Here is a 20,828-nt window from a genome sequence, read left to right as displayed (position 1 = left end):
AGTGCTCTTTTTTTTGTGGGGGGAGTTTTGCTGACACATAATGCTCATACATCGTGGGGGGGGCACAGTTTGGCATGCTCACCCTGGGCTTTAGATGTCCTTGTCCTGGCACTGGTCATGCGACCTGCAGTGTGAACCGAGCCTAAAATGCAAAGGCAGCAGATGGGGGGTGTTCACATGCAGCGGTCACGACACTATTCTTTGCGCCTGCGGCAAAAACTGCCCCTCCTGTTGCGTTTGGTGAACAGTACCGCTGCCAAGTGCAACCCATTCAAGCGCATGGGGATGCGCCATAAATGCTGCCGGCAATGGTGGGTCCATGCAGAATTTATGGGGTCAAAACAGGTGGTAAGGAGGCGATATTGTCATCCACCACATCCCCACCGTGTACAGATCGCTTTTCAGAGTCACAGCAACCTTGTCGCACATCTAAACGAAGCCTTAATCAATTTCAAAAACAAAACGTAGAGAAAAAACAAAAACGTGTTGCTAAATTTTATTTTTTTGTCCGTGAAAATCTCAGGTTCTCCCCCCTCCAAAGTTCTAAAGTAAACAAACGCACATCATATCTGCCGGCTTAGGTTAGCGGCCCTGAGTCATGCCATTGCGCAATGATCTCAGTATGTCATACATATCGTGTGTTTGGTAAATAATTGCCCGGAGAAAGCTAATCCGGGCGACTTGTAGTGCCATAGCGGTTGTTTTTAATGGTGTTTACACAAGGCCTGTGCTTGGGGTGAGGATGGAATCTGAGGCTGCTCCAGCCTTATCTATATCATATACCTATTTATGACACTTAGTTATTGCAGGTGACGAGTCTGTGACAGGGGCGGGCTCTGTCCTGTCACACAGGTCTAGCTGGGAGCTCATTGATTTTTTTTTGGAAAAAGGTTTGCCTCGGCCAGGACCTTCTAGGGGGGAACAGGCGGGTGATTGGCAGCTGGCCGCAGCGGCTTGACCTGGCGTTTGCTGATAGTTAACTATGAAGTATTGCGAAGCCATGATGGAGATGGAACTGCCAGACTACACCGAAACGCTGGACGCCAGTTACACAATGCTGGAATTTGACAGTATCCGGGTGCTGCCTTCTAATACCGGTAAGGGACGCTTTTACCGCTGTTCTTGCCTGATCAAATAGACTTCCCTCAGGGGTGACTCGGGGGGGGGGGGGGGGGGAGAGATTTACTAAAACTGGAGAGTGTAAAATATGGTGCAGCTGTGCATGGTAGCCAATCAGCTTCTAACTTCAGCTTGTTCAATTAAGCTGTGATAATAAAACCAGGAAGCTGATTGGTTTCCATGCAGAGCTGCACCAGATTTTGCACTCTTCGGTTTTGGTAAAACCCCTCAAGTGGGTCATAGGTCTTTTTTTGAAGTCCTCAAACTGAAAAAGCTTTCTCCTGGTTCATAGCAAAGGGCCTCGGTTTTATTATTATCCATTAAAGAAGGATTGAGAACAATGGTCTTGGTTTAGCATTTTAAGCTGAAACCTTATACAATGCGCTTCGGGTGCAAAATAGTCACTTCTTCAGGTTTAACGATGAAAGCAAGCAAGAAAAGGCAAAGCCAGAGGTGAAGAAGAAACAAGTATTTTGCTGCTCTTAGTTAAATTAGGAATATGTGTGTGTTTATATTAAATAGATAGATAGATAGATAGATAGATAGATAGATAGATAGATAGATAGATAGATAGATAGATAGATCGATCAAGGAAATGTGATTTGTATATTTGCACTTGGCTTGACAAGTAAAAGAACAATTCAAGTGAAATATATATGTGTGTGTGTGTGTATATATATGTATATGTGTGTGTGTATATATATATATATATATATATATATATATATATATATATATATATATATATACATATATACATATATATTTCACTTGAATTGTTCTTTTACTTGTCAAATCAAGTGCAAATATACAAATCACATTTCCCTTAGAGATAGAGATACACAGTATCCCACAAAAGTGAGTACACCCCTCACATTTTTGACAATATTTTATTCTATCTTTTCATGTGACAACACTGAAGAAATGACACTTTGCTACAATGTAAAGTAGTGAGTGTACAGCTTGTATAACAGTGTAAACTTACTGTCCCCTCAAAATAACTCAACACACAGCCATTAATTACAGGTAATATACCGCTCTGTGTAGCAATCCAGGGAATTCACCTTCCCTGCACTGGGTGGGTGCTGGCTCTGTATGCAAGATACAAGCAAGCTAAAAAAAATGCGGATAGCCGCACTTCAAGTGATGTCGTTATTGAATGGAAAGCAGTACAAACAGCATACGGAGTCACAGATGAATGGCTGACGCGTTTCACACCTCTTTATTGGTGCTTAGTCATAGCTTTGATTAAGCACCGGTAAAGAGGTGTGAAACGCGTCAGTATAATCTGTGACACCGTATGCTGTTTGTACTGCTTTCCATTCGATAAAGACATCACTCGAAGTGATCTTTTTTCATTTACACAGCCATTAATGTCTAAACCGCTGGCAACAAAAGTGAGTACACCCCTAAGTGAAAATTTCCAAATTGGGCTCAAAGTCAATATTTTGTGTGGCCACCATTATTTTCCAGCACTGCCTTAACCCTCTTGGGCATGGAGTTCACCAGAGCTTCACAGGTTACCACTGGAGTCCTCTTCCACTCCTCCATGACGACATCACGGAGCTGGTGGATGTTAGAGACCTTGCGCTCCTCCACCTTCTGTTTGAGGATGCCCCACAGATGCTCAATAGGGTTTAGGTCTGGAGACATGCTTGGCCAGTCCATCACCTCTACCCTTAGCTTCTTTAGCAAGGAAGTGGTCATCTTGGAGGTGCGTTTGGGGCCGTTATCATGTTGGAATACTGCCCTGCGGCCCAGTCTCAGAAGGGAGGGGATCATGCTCTGCTTCAGTATGTGACAGTACATGTTGGCATTCATGGTTCCCTCAATGAACTGTAGCTCCCCAGTGCTGGCAGCACTTATGCAGCCCCAGACCATGACACTCCCACCACCATGCTTGACTGCAGACAAGACACACTTGTCTTTGTACTCCTCACCTGGTTGCCGCCACACACGCTTGTCACCATCTGAACCAAATAAGTTTATCTTGGTCTCATCAGACCACAGGACATGGTTCCAGTAATCCATGTCCTTTGTCTGCTTGTCTTCAGCAAACTGTTTTTGAGCTTTCTTGTGCATCATCTTTAGAAGAGGCTTCCTTCTGGGATGACAGTCATGCAGGCCAATTGATGCAGCGTACGGCGTATGGTCCAAGCACTCACAGGCTGACCCCCCCACCCCCCTTCAACCTCTGCAGTAATGCTGGCAGCACTTATACGTCTATTTCCCAAAGACAACCTCTGGATATGACGCTGAGCACGTGCACCCAACTTCTTTGGTGGACCATGGCGAGGCCTGTTCTGAGTGGAACCTGTCATGTTAAACCGCTGTATGGTCTTGGCCACCATGCTGCAGCTCAGTTTCAGGGTCTTGGCAATCTTCTTATAGCCTAGGCCATCTTTATGTAGAGCAACAATTCTTTTTTTCAGATCCTCAAAGAGTTCTTTGCCATGAGGTGCCATGTTGAACTTCCAGTGACCAGTATGAGAGAGTGAGAGCGATAACACCAAATTTAACAAACCTGCTTTCCATTCACACCTGAGACCTTGTAACACTAACGAGTCACATGACACTGGGGATGGGATGGATTAGAGACTGCAGAAATGATACAAGAGATGGTCAGAGACTGCAGAAATGATACAAGAGATGGTCAGAGACTGCTAGATATCATTGCTCTAACAGGGCAATAGGTAAACACAGATTAGTGTCTGCAGGGGGCACAAGGTCTGCACAAAACAATTACTAAGGCCTGCATGTGCCCCCAGGCCACAGGTAGGGCACCAGAGCAGTAAAGGGTTGATAGAAGTTAGAGTGGTAGTAAAGTTGTTTGGACTATAATAAGGCTTACCTTACCTGTAAGTACATTGAATATCTCCTAAACTTGCAGTGTTTAGGAGATATTCACACTGCATGCACCTGGTAATGTCACCGGCGCATACCCTCTGAAGGATACCGTGTTGTTTAATTTATTGAGGCTCAGTTCACATGTGTCTGGCCGCGGCTTCAGTGTGATTTTTTAAAAGGAGTAGGATTTTTACGTTGAAATCGCACCTGAACCGGACTAAAAAATATACAAGACTCTTTTTAAAAAAAGGATTGCGGCCGGCCCGGATATATGTGAACGGACTCCATAGAAAGCCAGTTCAGTTCACATGTCATGCGAATCGGATGCAATCTGTTGCAATCGGTTCAAAATGCGTCCAATTCGCATGTATGTGAACCGAGCCTCAGATGTGTTTATTTATAAAGTAGTGAATGTGACATGCTAAGAATTCACTGCAGATGAACCTTCCTGATGAATGTGTTTTAATAAAGCATCATGGAACATGACCTGTCGTAATTTTATGACAAATCGTTACCTGTTCTATGAAAGACACCTCCCCTAAAACATGTAGAGGAAATAAAACATTTGATCAGCATAGACCGGTCATGTGACTTGTGGGGTCCACTTCCTCTGCTCTAGCGTTAGGCGGCTCTTCGTTATTAAGAGCCCGCCCCTGAATCATGATAGTCATGGTGACACCTTGTTCTGGGTGGGTCCATGAGGTCATGCATTCACAAACATTAAGACTGTAGACATCTAGTGGTGGAGGAGAGGTACTGTAGGGCAATGTTTCTCAACTCCAGTCCTCAATTACCCCTAACAGGTCATGTTTTCAGGATTTCCCTCAGATGAAACTGCTGTGGTAATTACTAAGGCAGGGACACTGATCAAATCACCTGTGCAAAATAATGGGAAGCCTGAAAACAGGACCTGTTGGGGGTACTTGAGGACAGGAGTTGAGAAACATTGGTTGTTGGGGACAGCTCTGGAGAGAAGGTGAAGCCCTATGAGGGGGTGGGTCTATGACGCCCTACATTCACAGAATGTCCTCAGTCTTTGCCCAGTGTCATTTAAACAGGGATACTGAGGACATCTTGTGGCAGAGAGAAGGTACTGTGGGGGACATTTCTGGACAGGAGGTGAGTATTGCAGTTAGAGCTGTTTCCCCCCCCCCCCCCCACAGGCTGAGGGTCCATTGAAAAATAAATAAAATTAGCCCTTTAACCTTTCTATCCAAAACAAAAAAAAAATCATAACTGGAACTGGGCTTTAATGTGAACCTTAACACTAATCCCTTTAACCGCTTGCCGACGAGCCGCTGTCATTATACTGCCGCAGGTCGGCTCTTTCCCGTAGCTGTATATCGGTCCCTTTAACAGCTATAGCAGGCGTGCGCTGCTGCACGGCGGGGAAGCTGATATGCGTGGCAGGCGGCTGCGATGTCCGCCGGCCACCCGCGATCGCTCCACAGAGAGCCAGAACAGATCCCTGTTCTGGGAGTGAAATACAGAGTGATCGTCTGTTCCTTGTAAATTAGGAACAGTGATCTCTCTGTAACTCCCCACAGTCAGAAACACCTCCCAGGGAACACATTTAACCCCTTGATCGCCCCCTAGTGTTAACACCTTCCCTGCCAGTGTCCTTTATACAGTAATCAGTGCATTTTAATAACACTGATCCCTGTATAAATGTCACTGGTCCCAAAAAAGTGTCAAAAGTGTCTGCTGCAATGTCGCAGTCTCGCTAAAAATCGCTCATCACCGCCATTACTAGAAAAAAAAAATGATAATAAAAATGCCATAAATCTATCTTCTATTTTGTAGACGCTTTTACGCTTATTGCAATTTTTTTTTTTTACCAAAAATATGTAGAAGAATATATATTGGATATATATCGGCCTAAACTGATGAAGACATTTTTTTTGGAGGGGGGGATATTTATTATAGCAAAAAGTATATTCTTAGTAAAGTGAAGCTTCACCTCATTTACTAAACTCTGGCCCTTGGGGCACTATTCCACCCACTGACACCAATAATGGGGCACTATTCATCCCACTGACACCAATGAAGGGGCACTATTCCTCCCACTGACACCAATGATAGGGCACTATTCTTTCCACTGACACCAATGATGGGGCACTATTCTTCCCACTGGCACCAATGAAGGGGCACTATTCCTCCCACTGACACCAATGAAGGGGCACTATTCCTCCCACTCAAGACAATGATGGGGCACTATTCCTCCCACTGACACCAATGATGGGGCACTATTCTTACCACTGATACCAATGATGGGGCACTATTCTTACCACTGATACCAATGATGGGGCACTATTCCTCCCACTGACACCAATGATTGGGCACTATTCCTTCCACTGACACCAGTGATGGGGCACTATTCATCCCACTGACACCAATGACGGGGCACTATTCTTCCCACTGGCACCAATGAAGGGGCACTATTCCTCCCACTGGCACCAATGATAGGGCACTATTCTTCCCATTGACACTAGTGATGGGGCACTATTCATCCCACTGACACCAATGATGGGGCACTATTCATCCCACTGACACCAATGAAGGGGCACTATTCCTCCCACTGACACCAATGATGGGGCACTATTCTTTCCACTGACACCAATGATGGGGCACTATTCCTCCCACTGACACCAATGAAGGGGCACTATTCCTCCCACTGACACCAATGAAGGGGCACTATTCCTCTCACTGACACCAATGATTGGGCACTATTCCTTCCACTGACACCAGTGATGGGGCACTATTCATCCCACTGACACCAATGATGGGGCACTATTCATCCCACTGACACCAATGAAGGGGCACTATTCCTCCCACTGACACCAATGATGGGGCACTATTCTTTCCACTGACACCAATGATGGGGCACTATTCCTCCCACTGACACCAATGAAGGGGCACTATTCCTCCCACTCACGACAATGATGGGGCACTATTCCTCCCACTGACACCAATGATGGGGCACTATTCTTACCACTGATACCAATGATGGGACACTATTCCTTCCACTGACACCAGTGATGGGGCACTATTCATCCCACTGACACCAATGACGGGGCACTATTCCTCCCACTGACACCAATGATGGGGCACTATTCCTCCCACTCACGACAATGATGGGGCACTATTCCTCCCACTGACACCAATGATGGGGCACTATTCTTACCACTGATACCAATGATGGGACACTATTCCTTCCACTGACACCAGTGATGGGGCACTATTCATCCCACTGACACCAATGACGGGGCACTATTCCTCCCCCTAATACTAAAGATGGGGCATAGTTTACCCCCCACTGATGCCAGGACATTTTCTACTTCCACTGGCCAAAGAAAGTTTGGAGACCTCTACTCTGGAGCACTTGTAGAGTGTACAGACTTTTGACCCCATTGTGTCATCTTTATTACTAATTAATGACATTGTATGTTATATTATATATAGGAACACATTGGGGGGGGGGGGGATTTACTAAAACCAGAGAGTGCAAAATTTGGTGCAGCTCTGCATAGAAACCAATCAGCTTCCAGGTTTTCTTGTCAAAGCTTAATTGAACAAGCTGAAGTTAGAAGCTGATTGGCTACCATGCAGAGCCGACCCAGATTCTGCACTCTCCAGTTCTAGTAAATCAGCCCCGCAGTGTATTATAGTATATTATATTAGTAATCACATTGTCGTTGTTACATTGTTATGGGCTGTGATGGTCCCGGATATCCAGGAGCAATCCCAGAAAATCTGGCTTTAAACTTTTCCATCTATGTAGACTTTCTGAGACCAATGTTTCCTCTAAAAAATAATAAAATGAGGGACTTGAATGTCCCAATTATTACCGGAGCCAAACAGCAAATATTGATCCAATGTGCGATGGATGAATCAGTCCATTCATACGAGATGTTTTACCGTCGCCGGGCTTTCCATGTTCAGGATGGGGGGCAAGGTGTCAAAGCAAACAAATATCATTTTAGACACAATGTAGCTTTTTATGTGACATTTTACAAGACTCAGTTCACATACATTCATTTTATTGTTTAGGGGACGCCCTGAAGATTTAATCGATAAGGGAAATCAAATCCGATCCTGATTATATGACAAATGATTCTCTTGAGTCATCTCAAACTTCTGGATATATGGAGAGAAGTTCGATTTTTATTTATTTATTTTATTTTTTGAATGGCCATAACCTGGATACAGCTAAAAAAAAAAATTCTTAGTTTTCATGATGCATTGGGAAAGTTTACAGTTCGGTTCCTGCATGAGTTCTGCTGCTGCCGTGCAATGATAAGAACAGATACTTTTTTTTTATCAATAGGCAATAAAATAAAACAAATTGATTAAATAAAGAAGCATAACCAGCAAAAAAAAAAAATTAAAAAAATTAAATTTGCCTTATTTATAGTGGAAATTCAGACCAAACTTTTTTGTTTGTTTATAGTTTTGGGTGAAGTGGGGGAGTGAGAGGAACCGTGTCCCCTACTAGGGAGAATTCAAGCAACTTCCTGTGGGGACACAGCGGTAAAGATGTGACAAATTGTAACCCTTTCCTACGCCATTTAAACATAAAAAAAAAACCCAACTGTCTGGAGCCTGACTTTGACAAGCAATATTTTGTTTGTTTGAATAAATAATCAATTCATAAAATAAATAAATAAATAAAATAATATATACAGTGTGTGTGTGTGTATATATATATATATATATATATATATATATATATAACAATAATAATAACTATTATTATTGTTATTATTATTTTCCCCTCCATTTAAAATCCCTAGAAATTTTCCAATGCCCTCTCTGATGTTTTTCTTGCAGCCATACTTTTCCCCTGAGTCACAATGATTGAGGTGACCACAGACACAGCACAATTCCCTCTGACACCTGTCAATACTTTTACAAGCCTCCATGAATACATTCCTGACACGTCACGATATACAGTTGACAGTATCATATTTCAGAAAAGCTCCACCTTTTATCATTAAAAGGTGTCCTTGAATCTTTGTAAAAAAAAAAAAAAGGTGTCCTTGAGCTCCAGTCCAGTAACTTTGCCTAGACTGAGATGAGGTCATCAGTCTGCTGCAGGCAGGAGGAAGCATTTCCGCAGTCTCCCATTTCCAGGAGATCAGACAGCAACAATGTGATTTGTAGCAAGTCACAAGGTGAGAGGCTGCAGCGGGGCTGATCTGTGTCAGGCATTTGTGAACCCAGCCAAGAACTGCACAGGCACCAGGATTTACATGACTGTGTAATCTCTGAGCCGGCATCTCCTTCAAAGCCGACAGCTTCTTCTGCTTCTTGTATAGCAGGAAGTAGACGGTGGACCCTGGATTGTACCTGAACAAAGATGGATCCATCCTTCTGGAGAGTAAAGCAGATGAAGGGATTGTCAGGGGGAGTCCTGTGATCTCTGTGAGAGATAATAAATACCTGGAAGGGTCACACCGACACATAACTCGGCATGTATGTACTGAGCATTAGAACATATATTTGATGACAGGTCCACTTTAAAACCACTTGAGCTCCAGCAGGTTTACCTCCGTCATGTACAGGCAATTTTTTGCTATTCAGCACTGCGCTATTTTAACTGGAATCTGCGTGGTCATGCAATACTGTACACAAATGAAATTTATATCTTTTTTTTCCCTACAAATAGAGCTTTCTTTTGGTGGTATTTGATCACCTCTGCAGTTTTTTATTCTTTGCAATATGAACAAAAAAATTGCCCAAAATGGAAAAAAAACCCCAACAATATATTCTACTTTCTGCTATAACACATATCCAATAAAAAAATAAATCAAATTTCTTCGCAACTTTTGGCCAAAATGTATTCTGCTACATGTCTTTGCTAAAAAAAAAAAAAAAAAAAAAAAAAAAAAAAACCTAAAATAAAAAATAAATAAAAACAAAAATAAGTGTATATTAATGGGTTTGCGTTTTGGGGGTTGATTTACTAAAGGCAAACAGACTGTGCACTTTGCAATTGCTCCAAAGCTTAGTAAATGAGCAGAAGCTCTGCTGACTTCCATCATCCAATCATGTTCAAGCAAAAATGCTGTTTTTCTTATTTCCCTTGTATGTGATTGGGTATTCTTTGCAACGTGAAGCCTTACCTCATTTACTAAGCTCTGGAGCAACTGCACTTTGCAAAGTGCACAGTCTGTTTTCCTTTAGTAAATAAACTCCATAGTGTCTACAAACTATGGTATATATACGGGAATTTTTATTTATTTATTTTATACTGGTAATGGCGGCGATCAGCGATTCGGTGCCGGTTCACACTTGTGCGATGCGGGAACCCTGCGAATCCACTGCGGGTTACCCCATCGCACCCGACTCGCACCCGACTATACGAACTGCTGGGAATGTCAATACAATGTGTCACCCCCATTTCTGCTCACATATCGCACTGCGAACTGACAGTTTGGACAGGAATCGGATCGCATGGGGTGTGAACACCTATGCGATCCGATTCTGGTGCGGATCAAAAAAAGGGTCCTGTGCGAGTTTGGTCCGAATGTGATGCAAATTCAGCCATACTATCTGTATGGCTGAAACCGCATCGCACGGACATTGCATGTGGCTTGCACTGCAGCTGCACCACACACTAGTGTGAACCGGCACTTATAATGGGACTGCAATATTGCTGTGGGCAATATGACACTAACTGACGTGGGGGGGGGGGTGGAAACTGACATCACCAGTGACACTAATACAGTGATCAGTGCTAATATTAAACACTGTCACTGTACTAATGACACTGGCTGGGAAGGGGTTAACATCTAGGGGCGATCAAAGGGGTTAAACATGTGCCTAACAATGTGTAATACTGTATTGGCTGCTTTTACTAAGCAATGTGCCGTTTTTTACAGGCAGGAAAAAAAACGGTGCATCGCCGCTGTATTACTGACACTAATACAGTGATCAGTGCTAATATTAAACACTGTCACTGTACTAATGACACTGGCTGGGAAAGGGTTAGCATCTAGGGGAGATCAAAGGGGTTAAACATGTTCATAACAATGTGTAATACTGTATGTGCTGCTTTTACTAAGCAATGTGCCGTTTTTTACAGGCAGAAAAAAAAAACGGTGCATCGCCGCTGTATTAGTGACACTAATACAGTGATCAGTGCTAATATTAAAAACTGTCACTGTACTAATGACACTGGCTGGGAAGGGGTTAACATCTAAGGGGGATCAAAAGGGTTAAACATGTGCCTAACAATGTTTAATACTGTATGTGCTGCTTTTACTAAGCAATGTGCTGTTTTTTACAGGCAGAAAAAAAACACGGTGCATCGCCGCTGTCTGTAGAGTGCCCTGTGTTGTTTACCAACACAGAGCTCTCTTCTGTCATTCGCTCAGCAGGTCCTGGCCATAAATCATTGGCCGGGAACCTCGAATAGGTCTGTGCTGCAGTGAATGACAGCACAGTCTTCCAGGTCCATGGGCATGGCTAAGCAGACCCAGAAGAAAACCGCGCCGTACAGGTACGTGATTGTGTCTGTATAAGCCCACCTGCCATAGTAATAAGGTTGCCACTTTTTCTTCAAGTCAAACCCGAACACTTTAGCGGCACACACCAATTTTTTTTTATACGTCTATTTTACTAATAAATAACATTTCTAATCATATGAAGTTAATAAAAAGAGTCCCCCTTTACATCAGAGTCCACAGAGTTCTCCTTTTACATCTGAACTCTCAGAGTTTCCTTTCACTGTAAGGGGGGCTCTGCAGACTCTGATGTAAGGGAGAACTCTGGGGTCTCTGATTTAAGGGGGAACAGTGAGAACGACACTACCTGCCTGGAGTTTGCATGTTCTCCCTGTGTCTGCGTGGGTTTCCTCCGGGTACTCCGGTTTCCTCCCACACTCCAAAGACATGCTGGTAGGTTAATTGGATCCTGTCTAAATCGGCCCTAGTATGTATGAATGTGAGTTAGGGACCTTAGATTGTAAGCTCCTTGAGGGTAAGGACTGATGTGAATGTATAATATATATGTAAAGCGCTGCGTAAATTGACGGCGCTATATAAGTACCTGAAATAAATAAATAAAAATAAATAAATAAACTCTGATGTACAGAGAACACTCTGATATAAGGGGGAACACTGTGGCCTCTGGTGTAAAGGGGAACTCTTATGTAAGGCGGGTTCTGAGAACCCTGATTTGCCTTAGTGTACTCACTCAGAGGCAGGAGAGAGAAGGGGGGAGACTTCAGTCACAGACAGGGATGGATGGTGAGCTCACTCACCCCTTGGCAGTTGGCACCTCTCATCCAGATCTCTCTGAGGCTGCTAGACTTCCAATTTCCGGCCGCCACTTTCCTTTTCTGAGGCACAGAGCCGGGGATTGGAGTGTGGGCAGACGCAGAGGAGTAGGGACGGGAGGAAGAGGTGCAGATCGAACCCTCTCTCCTCTCCTGTCTGTGTGTGTTTGGGAGGGGGGGATTGTTAGTATTGTTAGTGCTGGCTTTGGGCAGTGTGAAAGAGAGTGTAACAGACACTCTCAGCTCAGACAACTGCAGCCAGCAACCCTGCTTGGAAGCCATAGTCCAGTCTGAATAATGTGTCCGGGTTTCAGGCAGTCTGAAACCCGGACGCATGATTCCAAACCCGAACTGTCCAGGTGAATCCCGGACAGGTGGCAACCCCACATAGTAAATGTACTGCGGTGGGTCGGCAAGTGGTAAAAAAGAGCACAAAGAGGCAACAATTCATGTTGGATTTGGGGAAACAGGGAGGGAGCCGTCCACTCCCAAAATTCACTGTCAGCTTGTGTCGCAATCGGTCATTTTTTTTTTTTTTTACATAAAGCGCAGTGTTGTCGCATTTGCTCGCCATCTTCCTGATGACGATGTGAGGAATTCGGGCCCCTGCATTATGGAAAAACAGAATGTGTGTCATCTGATGGAATTGCTAGAACAAATAATTACCGGATGAGCGGGGTCAGACCTGTCCTGTGCTATTTGTTGTGCAGTTAATGAATGACCGGATCTCCTCGTACCATCATCACACCGAGAAAACACGCGTGTTTGTTTAGGGAGATTACAGCAGGTTTGACAACGAAAAACACAGGGAGACATAGAACAGACATTAATAAAAAGGAATCACTGGATCAAGAAATATATATATATATATATATATATATATATATATATATATAGAGATATATACATATATATATTTATAAATATAGATATATCTATATCTATATATTGATATATATCTATATCTATATATAGATATATACATATCTATATCTCTCTATTTTTATATATCTATATCTCTATCTATATATATCTATGTCTATATCTCTATATATCTATATATATCTATATCTCTATCTATATATATTTATATCCATATCTATCTATATATATTTATATCCATATCTATATCTAGATAGATAGATAGATAGATAGATAGATAGATAGATAGATAGATAGATAGATAGATAGAGATATCTATCTATCTATCTATCTATCTATCTATCTATCTATCTATCTATCTATCTATCTATCTATCTATCTATCTATCTATCTATCTGTCTATCGATATATGCATAGCTCCCAACTGTCCCTCATTCAGATCAATGTCCCTCTGTCCCTCTTTCCCCCTCATTTGTCCCTCATTTTGGTCTGATCTATATAGTTGTATATAAAATGCACTTTTTATCTTTCAAAAAGTGTTTCCCAGAGCTAAACCTTCCATCCAAATTCTAAATGGCTGCATTTGTAAATTCCAAAGGCCAATATAAAGGAATAGTAGTGGTAATAAAGCCCTTGTGGTTCAAGCAATCATTTTTGTTTGTACGATTCTCCTTTAAGGGGGCGTGGCAGGAGGTGTGTCCTATATCTACATACTTTTACTAATAGGCGACCCTCATTTCCATCTCAGAAAGTTAGGAGGTATGTATATACTGTATATCCAAGCGGAACATTGCAGCACACTTAAAATGTTTTATTTTAGGCCCCGTTCACATAGAGTGATTTGGAATTGTGAGCAGAATCCCAGCGATTTTTAGCCCACGACTCTGAATTTTCATCAAAACATGTAACACGCGTTGGGGTGCCATTATTTTGAAAAAAATCATATCATGTAAAAATCATAATTTTTGTGCTAGAAAATTACTCAGAACCCAAAAACATTATATATATTTTTTTTAGCAAAGACCTTAGGGAATAAAATGGCGGTTGTTGCAACTTTTTATGTCACACAGTATTTGCACAGGAATTTTTCAAACGCGTTTTTTGAGGAATAAAAAAAAAACTGTTAAGTTAGCCCAATTTGTTTGTATAATGTGAAAGATGATGCTAGGTCGAGTAAATAGATACCTATCATGTCATGCTTTAAAATTGCGCCCGTCCATTAGGGGCGCACGGGCTTCGCCCCCGCCCCCCTATCAATGCGTGTGGCCCCCTAATCTACATGCAGGGCGCCGGATGCAAGGATTCCAATCAGGTTTTTTTTTTTTTTTTTTTGAAGCACGTGATTAGAGCCAGCGGCTTTAATAGGCTTCAAAAAAAGGGTGGGCTCGGGGCGCAAAGCAATGCGCCACAATCCCACCCAGTTGTGTGGTAACAGAGAATAAATATTTGCTATTGTCACACTGATTCTCCTCCCAGCCAATCAGGAAGCGGGTCATAACACACGTGATCCAGCACTTCCGGGTAGGAGGTGCACGTGCCGGCTGTGCTATGATTGGTCACAGCACAAGCCGATCAGTGGGTGCCGGCCAACGGCGAGGAGGAAGAGAGGACAGAGCTCTGTCCTGTTAGTTTCCCTTTGTTTCCCTACAAAGCAGGGAATATAAACCAGCACATCCCTTAGTAAAAGCAGCACACAGTGTACAGTAAAACACTGGTTAGGCACACATTTAACCCTTTGATCGCCCTAGATTTTTAAACCCTTCTCAGCCAGTGTCATTAGTACAGTGACAGTCCATATTGTTAGCACTGATCATTGTATTAGTGTCACTGGTTCCCACAAAGTGTCAAAAGTGTCATACTGCCTGCCATACTATCACAGTCGCACTATAAGTCGCTGATTGACGCCATTACTAGTATAAAAAAAAAATCCAGTATACTGTACATACCATAGTTTGTAGATGCTATAATGTTCGCCTAAACCAGGGGACTCCAAACTTTTTAGCCCGAGGGCCACATTGTAGATTTTACAAATATTCGCGGGCTGAAAAAATGATTTATTTATAAATAAATGAATACAATTTAAATAATCTCATCATAGCCTTTCCGCATGCCTGTGTCCCCGTCAGAGTCTCCTTGCACATTGAGTCCCCATCAGAGCATTTCCGCACATCTGTGTCCCCATCAGAGCCTTTCAACATGTCTGTGTCCCCACCAGACCCTTCCACACATCTGTGTCCCCATTAGAGCATTTCCGCACATCTGTGTCCCCCATCAGAGCCTTTTAATATGTCTGTGTCCCCACCAGACCCTTCCACACATTTGTGTCCCCATTAGAGCCTTTCCGCACCTCTGTGTCCCCCATCAGAGTCTCCCCAATATCAGGGTCCCCATCAGAGTCTCCCATCAACACTGTCCCCATCATCGGTGTCCCCAGTATCAGTCTCCCCAGTATCAGTGTCCCCATCATCGGTCTCCCCAATATCAATGTCCCCATCATCGGTCTCTCCAGAATCAGTGTCCCCAGCAGAGTTTCTAAATCCTCAGTGTCCCCGTCAACAGTCTTCTCATCATCAGTGTCCCCAGCAGTTTCCCCATCAACAGTGTCCCCAGCAGTCTCCCCATCAACAGTGTCCCCAGCAGTCTCCCCATCATCAGTCCATCATCAGTGTCCCCATCATCCGTGTCCCCAGCAGTCTCCCCATCAACAGTGTCCTCAGCAGTCTCCCCATCATCAATCCATCATCAGTGTACCCAATGATGTCCCCAGCAGTTTCCCCATCATCAGTGTGCCCAGCAGTCTCCCCATCATCAATGTCCCCAGCAGTCTCCCCATCATCAGTGTCCCCAGCAGTCTTCCCATCATCAGTGTCCCCAGCAGTCTCCCCATCATCAGTGTCCCCAGTAGTCTCCCCATCATCAGTGTCCCCAGCAGTCTCCCCATCATCAGTGTCCCCAGCAGTCTCCCCACCATCAGTGTCCCCAGCAGTCTCCCCACCATCAGTGTCCCCAGCAGTCTCCCCACCATCAGTGTCCTCAGCAGTCTCCCCATCATCAGTGTCCCCAGCAGTTTCCCCGTCATCAGTCTCCTCACTAGTGTCCCCAGCAGTCTCCCCATCATCAGTGTCCCCAGCAGTCTCCCCGTCATAAGTCTCTCCACCAGTGTCCCCAGCAGTCTCCCCATCATCAGTGTCCCCAGCAGTCTCCCCATCATCAGTGTCCCCAGCAGTCTCCCCACCATCAGTGTCCCCAGCAGAGTCTCCTGTACATCAAGGGCCATCTTAACAGCATCATAGGCCCGCCGGGTAATACAGTGCAATGGGGTCCTGTCTACACAATCACGCACAAGAATAAAAATGCAAATTATCAATAAGGTGTGATTTATTGGTACTTTCAATAAAATCAGTGTTTCAACATTAACATTATTATATATTGTGGTTTTTTTTGCATTAAAAATCATGAAAGTGTATTTTTTCCAACAAAGTTGTGTTGAAAAACCGTTGTGCAAATTCCCCGTGACATAAAAAATTGCAACACCCACTATTTTATTCTCTAGGGCCTCTGCATTAAAAATATTCATAATGTTTGAGGGTTCTGAGACATTTTCTAACAAAAAATGTATGATTTTTACATGTAGGATTGAAATGCCAGAATCAGCCCGGTAGGGATGTAGAGAAGGCCCCATTCACACTTGGTGATTTGGAATCGCAGTCGGTATCGCCATGATTCTTCCTGCGATTCCAAATCACGAAGCAATCACTGCAAAACGCGCAAACGCACGTTTGGGCTACATTCATTTTAAATGGCATCACCGACATGGTGTGAATTTGCCATGATTGTCGTACCACAGAATCAAGCTGCAATCGCGGCAAAACACGCCTTTAACACCTTCCCGCCCGGCCTATAGCAGAATGACGGCCGGGTGGGGGCTCCATTGTCCTGACTAGACATCATATGACATCCTTCAGAACAAGCTGCTGTGCACGCTCCTGGGGGCGCACACAGCGCGGCAAATGGTGGTGTGGTTTTTTGCCCGGACACACCACATCTCCGATTACTGTATAGAGCCTATGATGTAGGCTCTTTACCACATGATCCGCTGTGTCCAATCACGGTTTTTCACAGTGTAAATAGGAAGTATCGGTTATTGGCATTCCTTTACTCGCGCTGGCAGGGCGTGATTAGAGGAAAGCCGATAAGTGGCTCTCCTGACAGGGGGGTCTGTGCTGATAATCAGTGCATTGATTATACAGTGAGGGGAAAAAAGTATTTGATCCCCTGCTGATTTTGTACATTGGCCCACTGACAAAGAAATGATCAGTCTATAATTTTAATGGTTGGTTTATTTTAACAGTGAGAGACAGAATACCAACAAAAATATCCAGAAAACTTTACACTTTTTAAAAAGTTCTAAATTGATTTGCATTTTGATGAGTGAAATAAGTGTTTGAACCCCTATCAATCAGCAAGATTTCTGGCTCCCAGGTGTCTTCTATACAGGTAACAAGCTGAGATTAGGAGCAATCTCCTAAAGGGAGTGCTCCTAATCTCAGCTGGTTACCTGTATAAAAGACACCTGTCCACAGAAGCAATCAATGAGATTCCAATCTCTCCACCATGGCCAAGACCAAAGAGCTGTCCAAGATTGTAGACCTACACAAGGCTGGAATGGGCTACAAGACCGTCGCCAAGCAGCTTGGTGAGAGGGTGACAACAGTTGGTGCAATTATTCGCAAATGGAAGAAACACAAAATAGATGTCAATCTCCCTTGGTCTGGGGCTCCATGCCTTTCAATGATCATGAGAACGGTGAGGAATCAGCCCAGAACTACACGGGAGAATCTTGTCAATGATCTCAAGGCAGAGCTGGGACCATAGTCACCAAGAAAACAATTGTTAACACACTACGCCGTGATAGACTGAAATCCAGCAGGGTCCCTCTGCTCAAGAAAGCACATGTACAGGCCTGTCTGAAGTTTGCTAATGAACATTTGAATGATTCAGAGGAGAACTGGGTGAAAGTGTTGTGGTCAGATGAGACCAAAATCGAGCTCTTTGGCATCAACTCAACTCGCTGTGTTTGGTAGGAGAAGAATTCTGCTTATGATCCCAAGGACACCATCCCCACCATCAGAGATGGAGGTGGATACATTATGCTTTGGGGGTGTTTTTCTGCTAAGGGGACAGGACAACTTTACCGCATCAAAGGGACGTTGGACGTGGTCATGTACCATCAAATCTTGGGTGAGAACCTCCTTCCCTCAGCCAGGGCATTGAAAATGGGTCGTGGATGTGTATTCCAGCATGACAATGACCCAAAACACACGGCCAAGGCAACAAAGGAGAGGCTCAAGAAAAAGCACATTAAGGTCCTGGAGTGGCCTATCCAGTCTCCAGACCTTAATCCCCTAGAAAATATGTGGAGGGAGCTGAAGGTTCGAGTTACCAAATGTCAGCCTCAAAACCCTAATGACTTGGAAAGGATCTGCAAAGAGGAGTGGGGCAAAATCCCTCCTGAGATGTGTGCAAACCTGGTGGCCAACTACAAGAAACGCCTGACCTCAGTGATTGCCAACTAGGGTTTTGCCACCGAGTACTAAGTCATGTTTTGCGAAGGGGTCAAATACTTATTTCACTCATTAAAATGCAAATCAATTTATAGCTTTTTTGAAATGCGTTTTTCTGGATATTTCTGTTGTTATTCTGTCTCTCACTGTTAAAATAAACCGACCATTAAAATTATAGACTAATCATTTCTTTGTCAGTGGGCAAACATACAAAATCAGTAGGGGATCAAATACTTATTTTCCTCACTGTAAGTGCAACCCCATCAGTGATGCCTGCCACTGCCCCCCCAGTGATGCCCACAAGTGATGCCCACCAGTGATGCCAATCAGTGCCTACCAGGGGTGTCAATCAGGCCCATCATTGTTGCCAATCAGTGCCCATCAGTGATGCCAGTTAGTGCCTCCTCATCAGTACTTCCTGTCAGTGCCCATCAGTGCAGCCTATCACTGCCCATCACTGCCAATAAAGGCTGCCTATCAGTGATGCCAATCAGTGCCTACCAGGGGTGTCAAGCAGCCTAATCAGCCCACATCAGTGAAGGAGAAAAATTACTTATTTACAAAATTTTGTAAGAGAAACTAAGAAAAACTGTTTTTTCAAAATTTTCAGTCTTTTTTCATTTGTTTAGCAAAAAACAAAAGACCCAGTGGTGATCAAATACCACCAAAAGAAATCTCTATTTGTTTGAAAAAATGATAAAAATGTCATATGGGTACAGTGTTGCATGACCGCGCAATTGTCATTCAAAGTGTGACAGCGCTGAAAGCCTGGGCAGGAAGGGGGTGAAAGTGCCCGGTATTTAATCGTTTAAAAATTGCGTGAAGCTTGTCACCCAAAAAGAAGCAGGAGCTTCCTTTGGGTGTATAACGTGCATAGGGCAGGCCATTGAAGTGAATGGGCTGCGCTGCGCGCGACATGTGAGTCGCGGGAAAATTGCCCACACAAAATCACGAGCGAAAGTGCGAGTTCTTGTGAGGCATAGTCAAAAGTTAAAGCTTTGTTTTCTGGTGGCGAGATCTGGGGGCACCATTCTGATGCAGGGATCAGAGCGTTATGTCCCTGCCAGGCCGGTGCCAGCGGTGAGTCTGTGTTCTCTGTGCCACCGCCTCGCAGTTGATAACTTTCCTATGTTGGGAACCTCAGACCGAGATGACAGATGAAGACAGATCTCACATAATTACACTGACTGCGCTGAGTGATGAATTTATTACCTGTATAGCAATACATAATGGAATTCAATGGGGCTTCTATTTGCTTTTCAGGAAGAATTCCCTCGTCTTATGTGACACAAACCCAGCAGAAGATGGATTTTTCCCATGTTAGTGTCACCCGTCCAGGTATTTATTATCTCTCAAAGAGATCACAGGACTCCCCCTGACAATGACCTCATCTGCTTTTCTCTCCAGAAGGATGGCGCCATCTTTGTTCAGGCATCATCCAGGGTCACCATCTACTTCCTTTCCGTATAAATTCCCCCAAACACCTCCTTCTTACACCAATCCTCTTGTCCCTCCTCCGAATCCCCCTCCCAGCACAGATCACCCCTCAACCCTTGCCTCCATCTCCCTCCTCCCAGCACAGATCACCCCTCAACCCTTGCCTCCATCTCCCTCCTCTCAGCAGAAATACACCCCCCAATATCCCCCTTTCAGTATAAACCCCCCTAAACTCCTCCTTCTTACACAAATTCGCTTACCCCCCCCCTCCAAAATCCTCTCCCCAGAACAAATACCCCCTCTCCTCACCTCCATATACCCTGTTCCAGCACAAATTTCCACCCTCAGCACAAACTGTCCCCCCCATCTCCTTCCTCCAAGCACATATCATCAGCTAGCAATAGTCAACACTATAGCAGCCTACTGGCGCCCCCCCCCCCCCCCCCACCACCACCACCAGCAGCACACTGCACCTAGAGCAGATGCCCCTCTTGCCCACCCCTTGTCCTAGCCCTGTATGTACCTTACCATATACTTTCTGGATTTCCAGAACGACAGTGCCATCTTTGTTTAGCCATCATCCAGGGTCACCATCTACTTGCTGGACTGAGATGCCGGCTCGTGTAAATCCTGGTGTCTGTGCAGTTTTTGGGTCTGTTCACAAATGCCTGACACAGGTCAGCCCCCTGCTACAGCCT

The 20,828-nt window shown here is 44.1% G+C and overlaps 1 protein-coding gene across 3 annotated transcripts in view; it reads left to right on the top strand.

Moving 5' to 3' along the window:
• The first annotated feature begins 658 nt into the window (after positions 1 to 658).
• The window catches only part of LOC141112728 (hepatocyte nuclear factor 4-beta-like), a 53,762-nt gene continuing 33,592 nt past the window's right edge, over positions 659 to 20,828 (top strand). Inside the window, exons 1-2 of one of the 3 annotated variants that reach the window (XM_073605757.1) lie at positions 659 to 1,097; positions 19,957 to 20,031. In XM_073605757.1, coding sequence (XP_073461858.1) covers positions 983 to 1,097; positions 19,957 to 20,031 — 190 coding nt within the window. In that variant the 5' untranslated portion in view covers positions 659 to 982. The remainder of the gene's footprint in view (positions 1,098 to 19,956; positions 20,032 to 20,828) is intronic. The other 2 variants (XM_073605755.1, XM_073605758.1) reach the window with 2 other exon arrangements.

This window comes from Aquarana catesbeiana, linkage group LG11, assembly GCF_042186555.1.
Source record: "Aquarana catesbeiana isolate 2022-GZ linkage group LG11, ASM4218655v1, whole genome shotgun sequence".
In the NCBI taxonomy this organism is placed as follows: Eukaryota; Metazoa; Chordata; class Amphibia; order Anura; family Ranidae; genus Aquarana; species Aquarana catesbeiana.
Note: the sequence above shows the minus strand (reverse complement) of the source record. Positions and strands in the feature narration are given on the sequence as shown.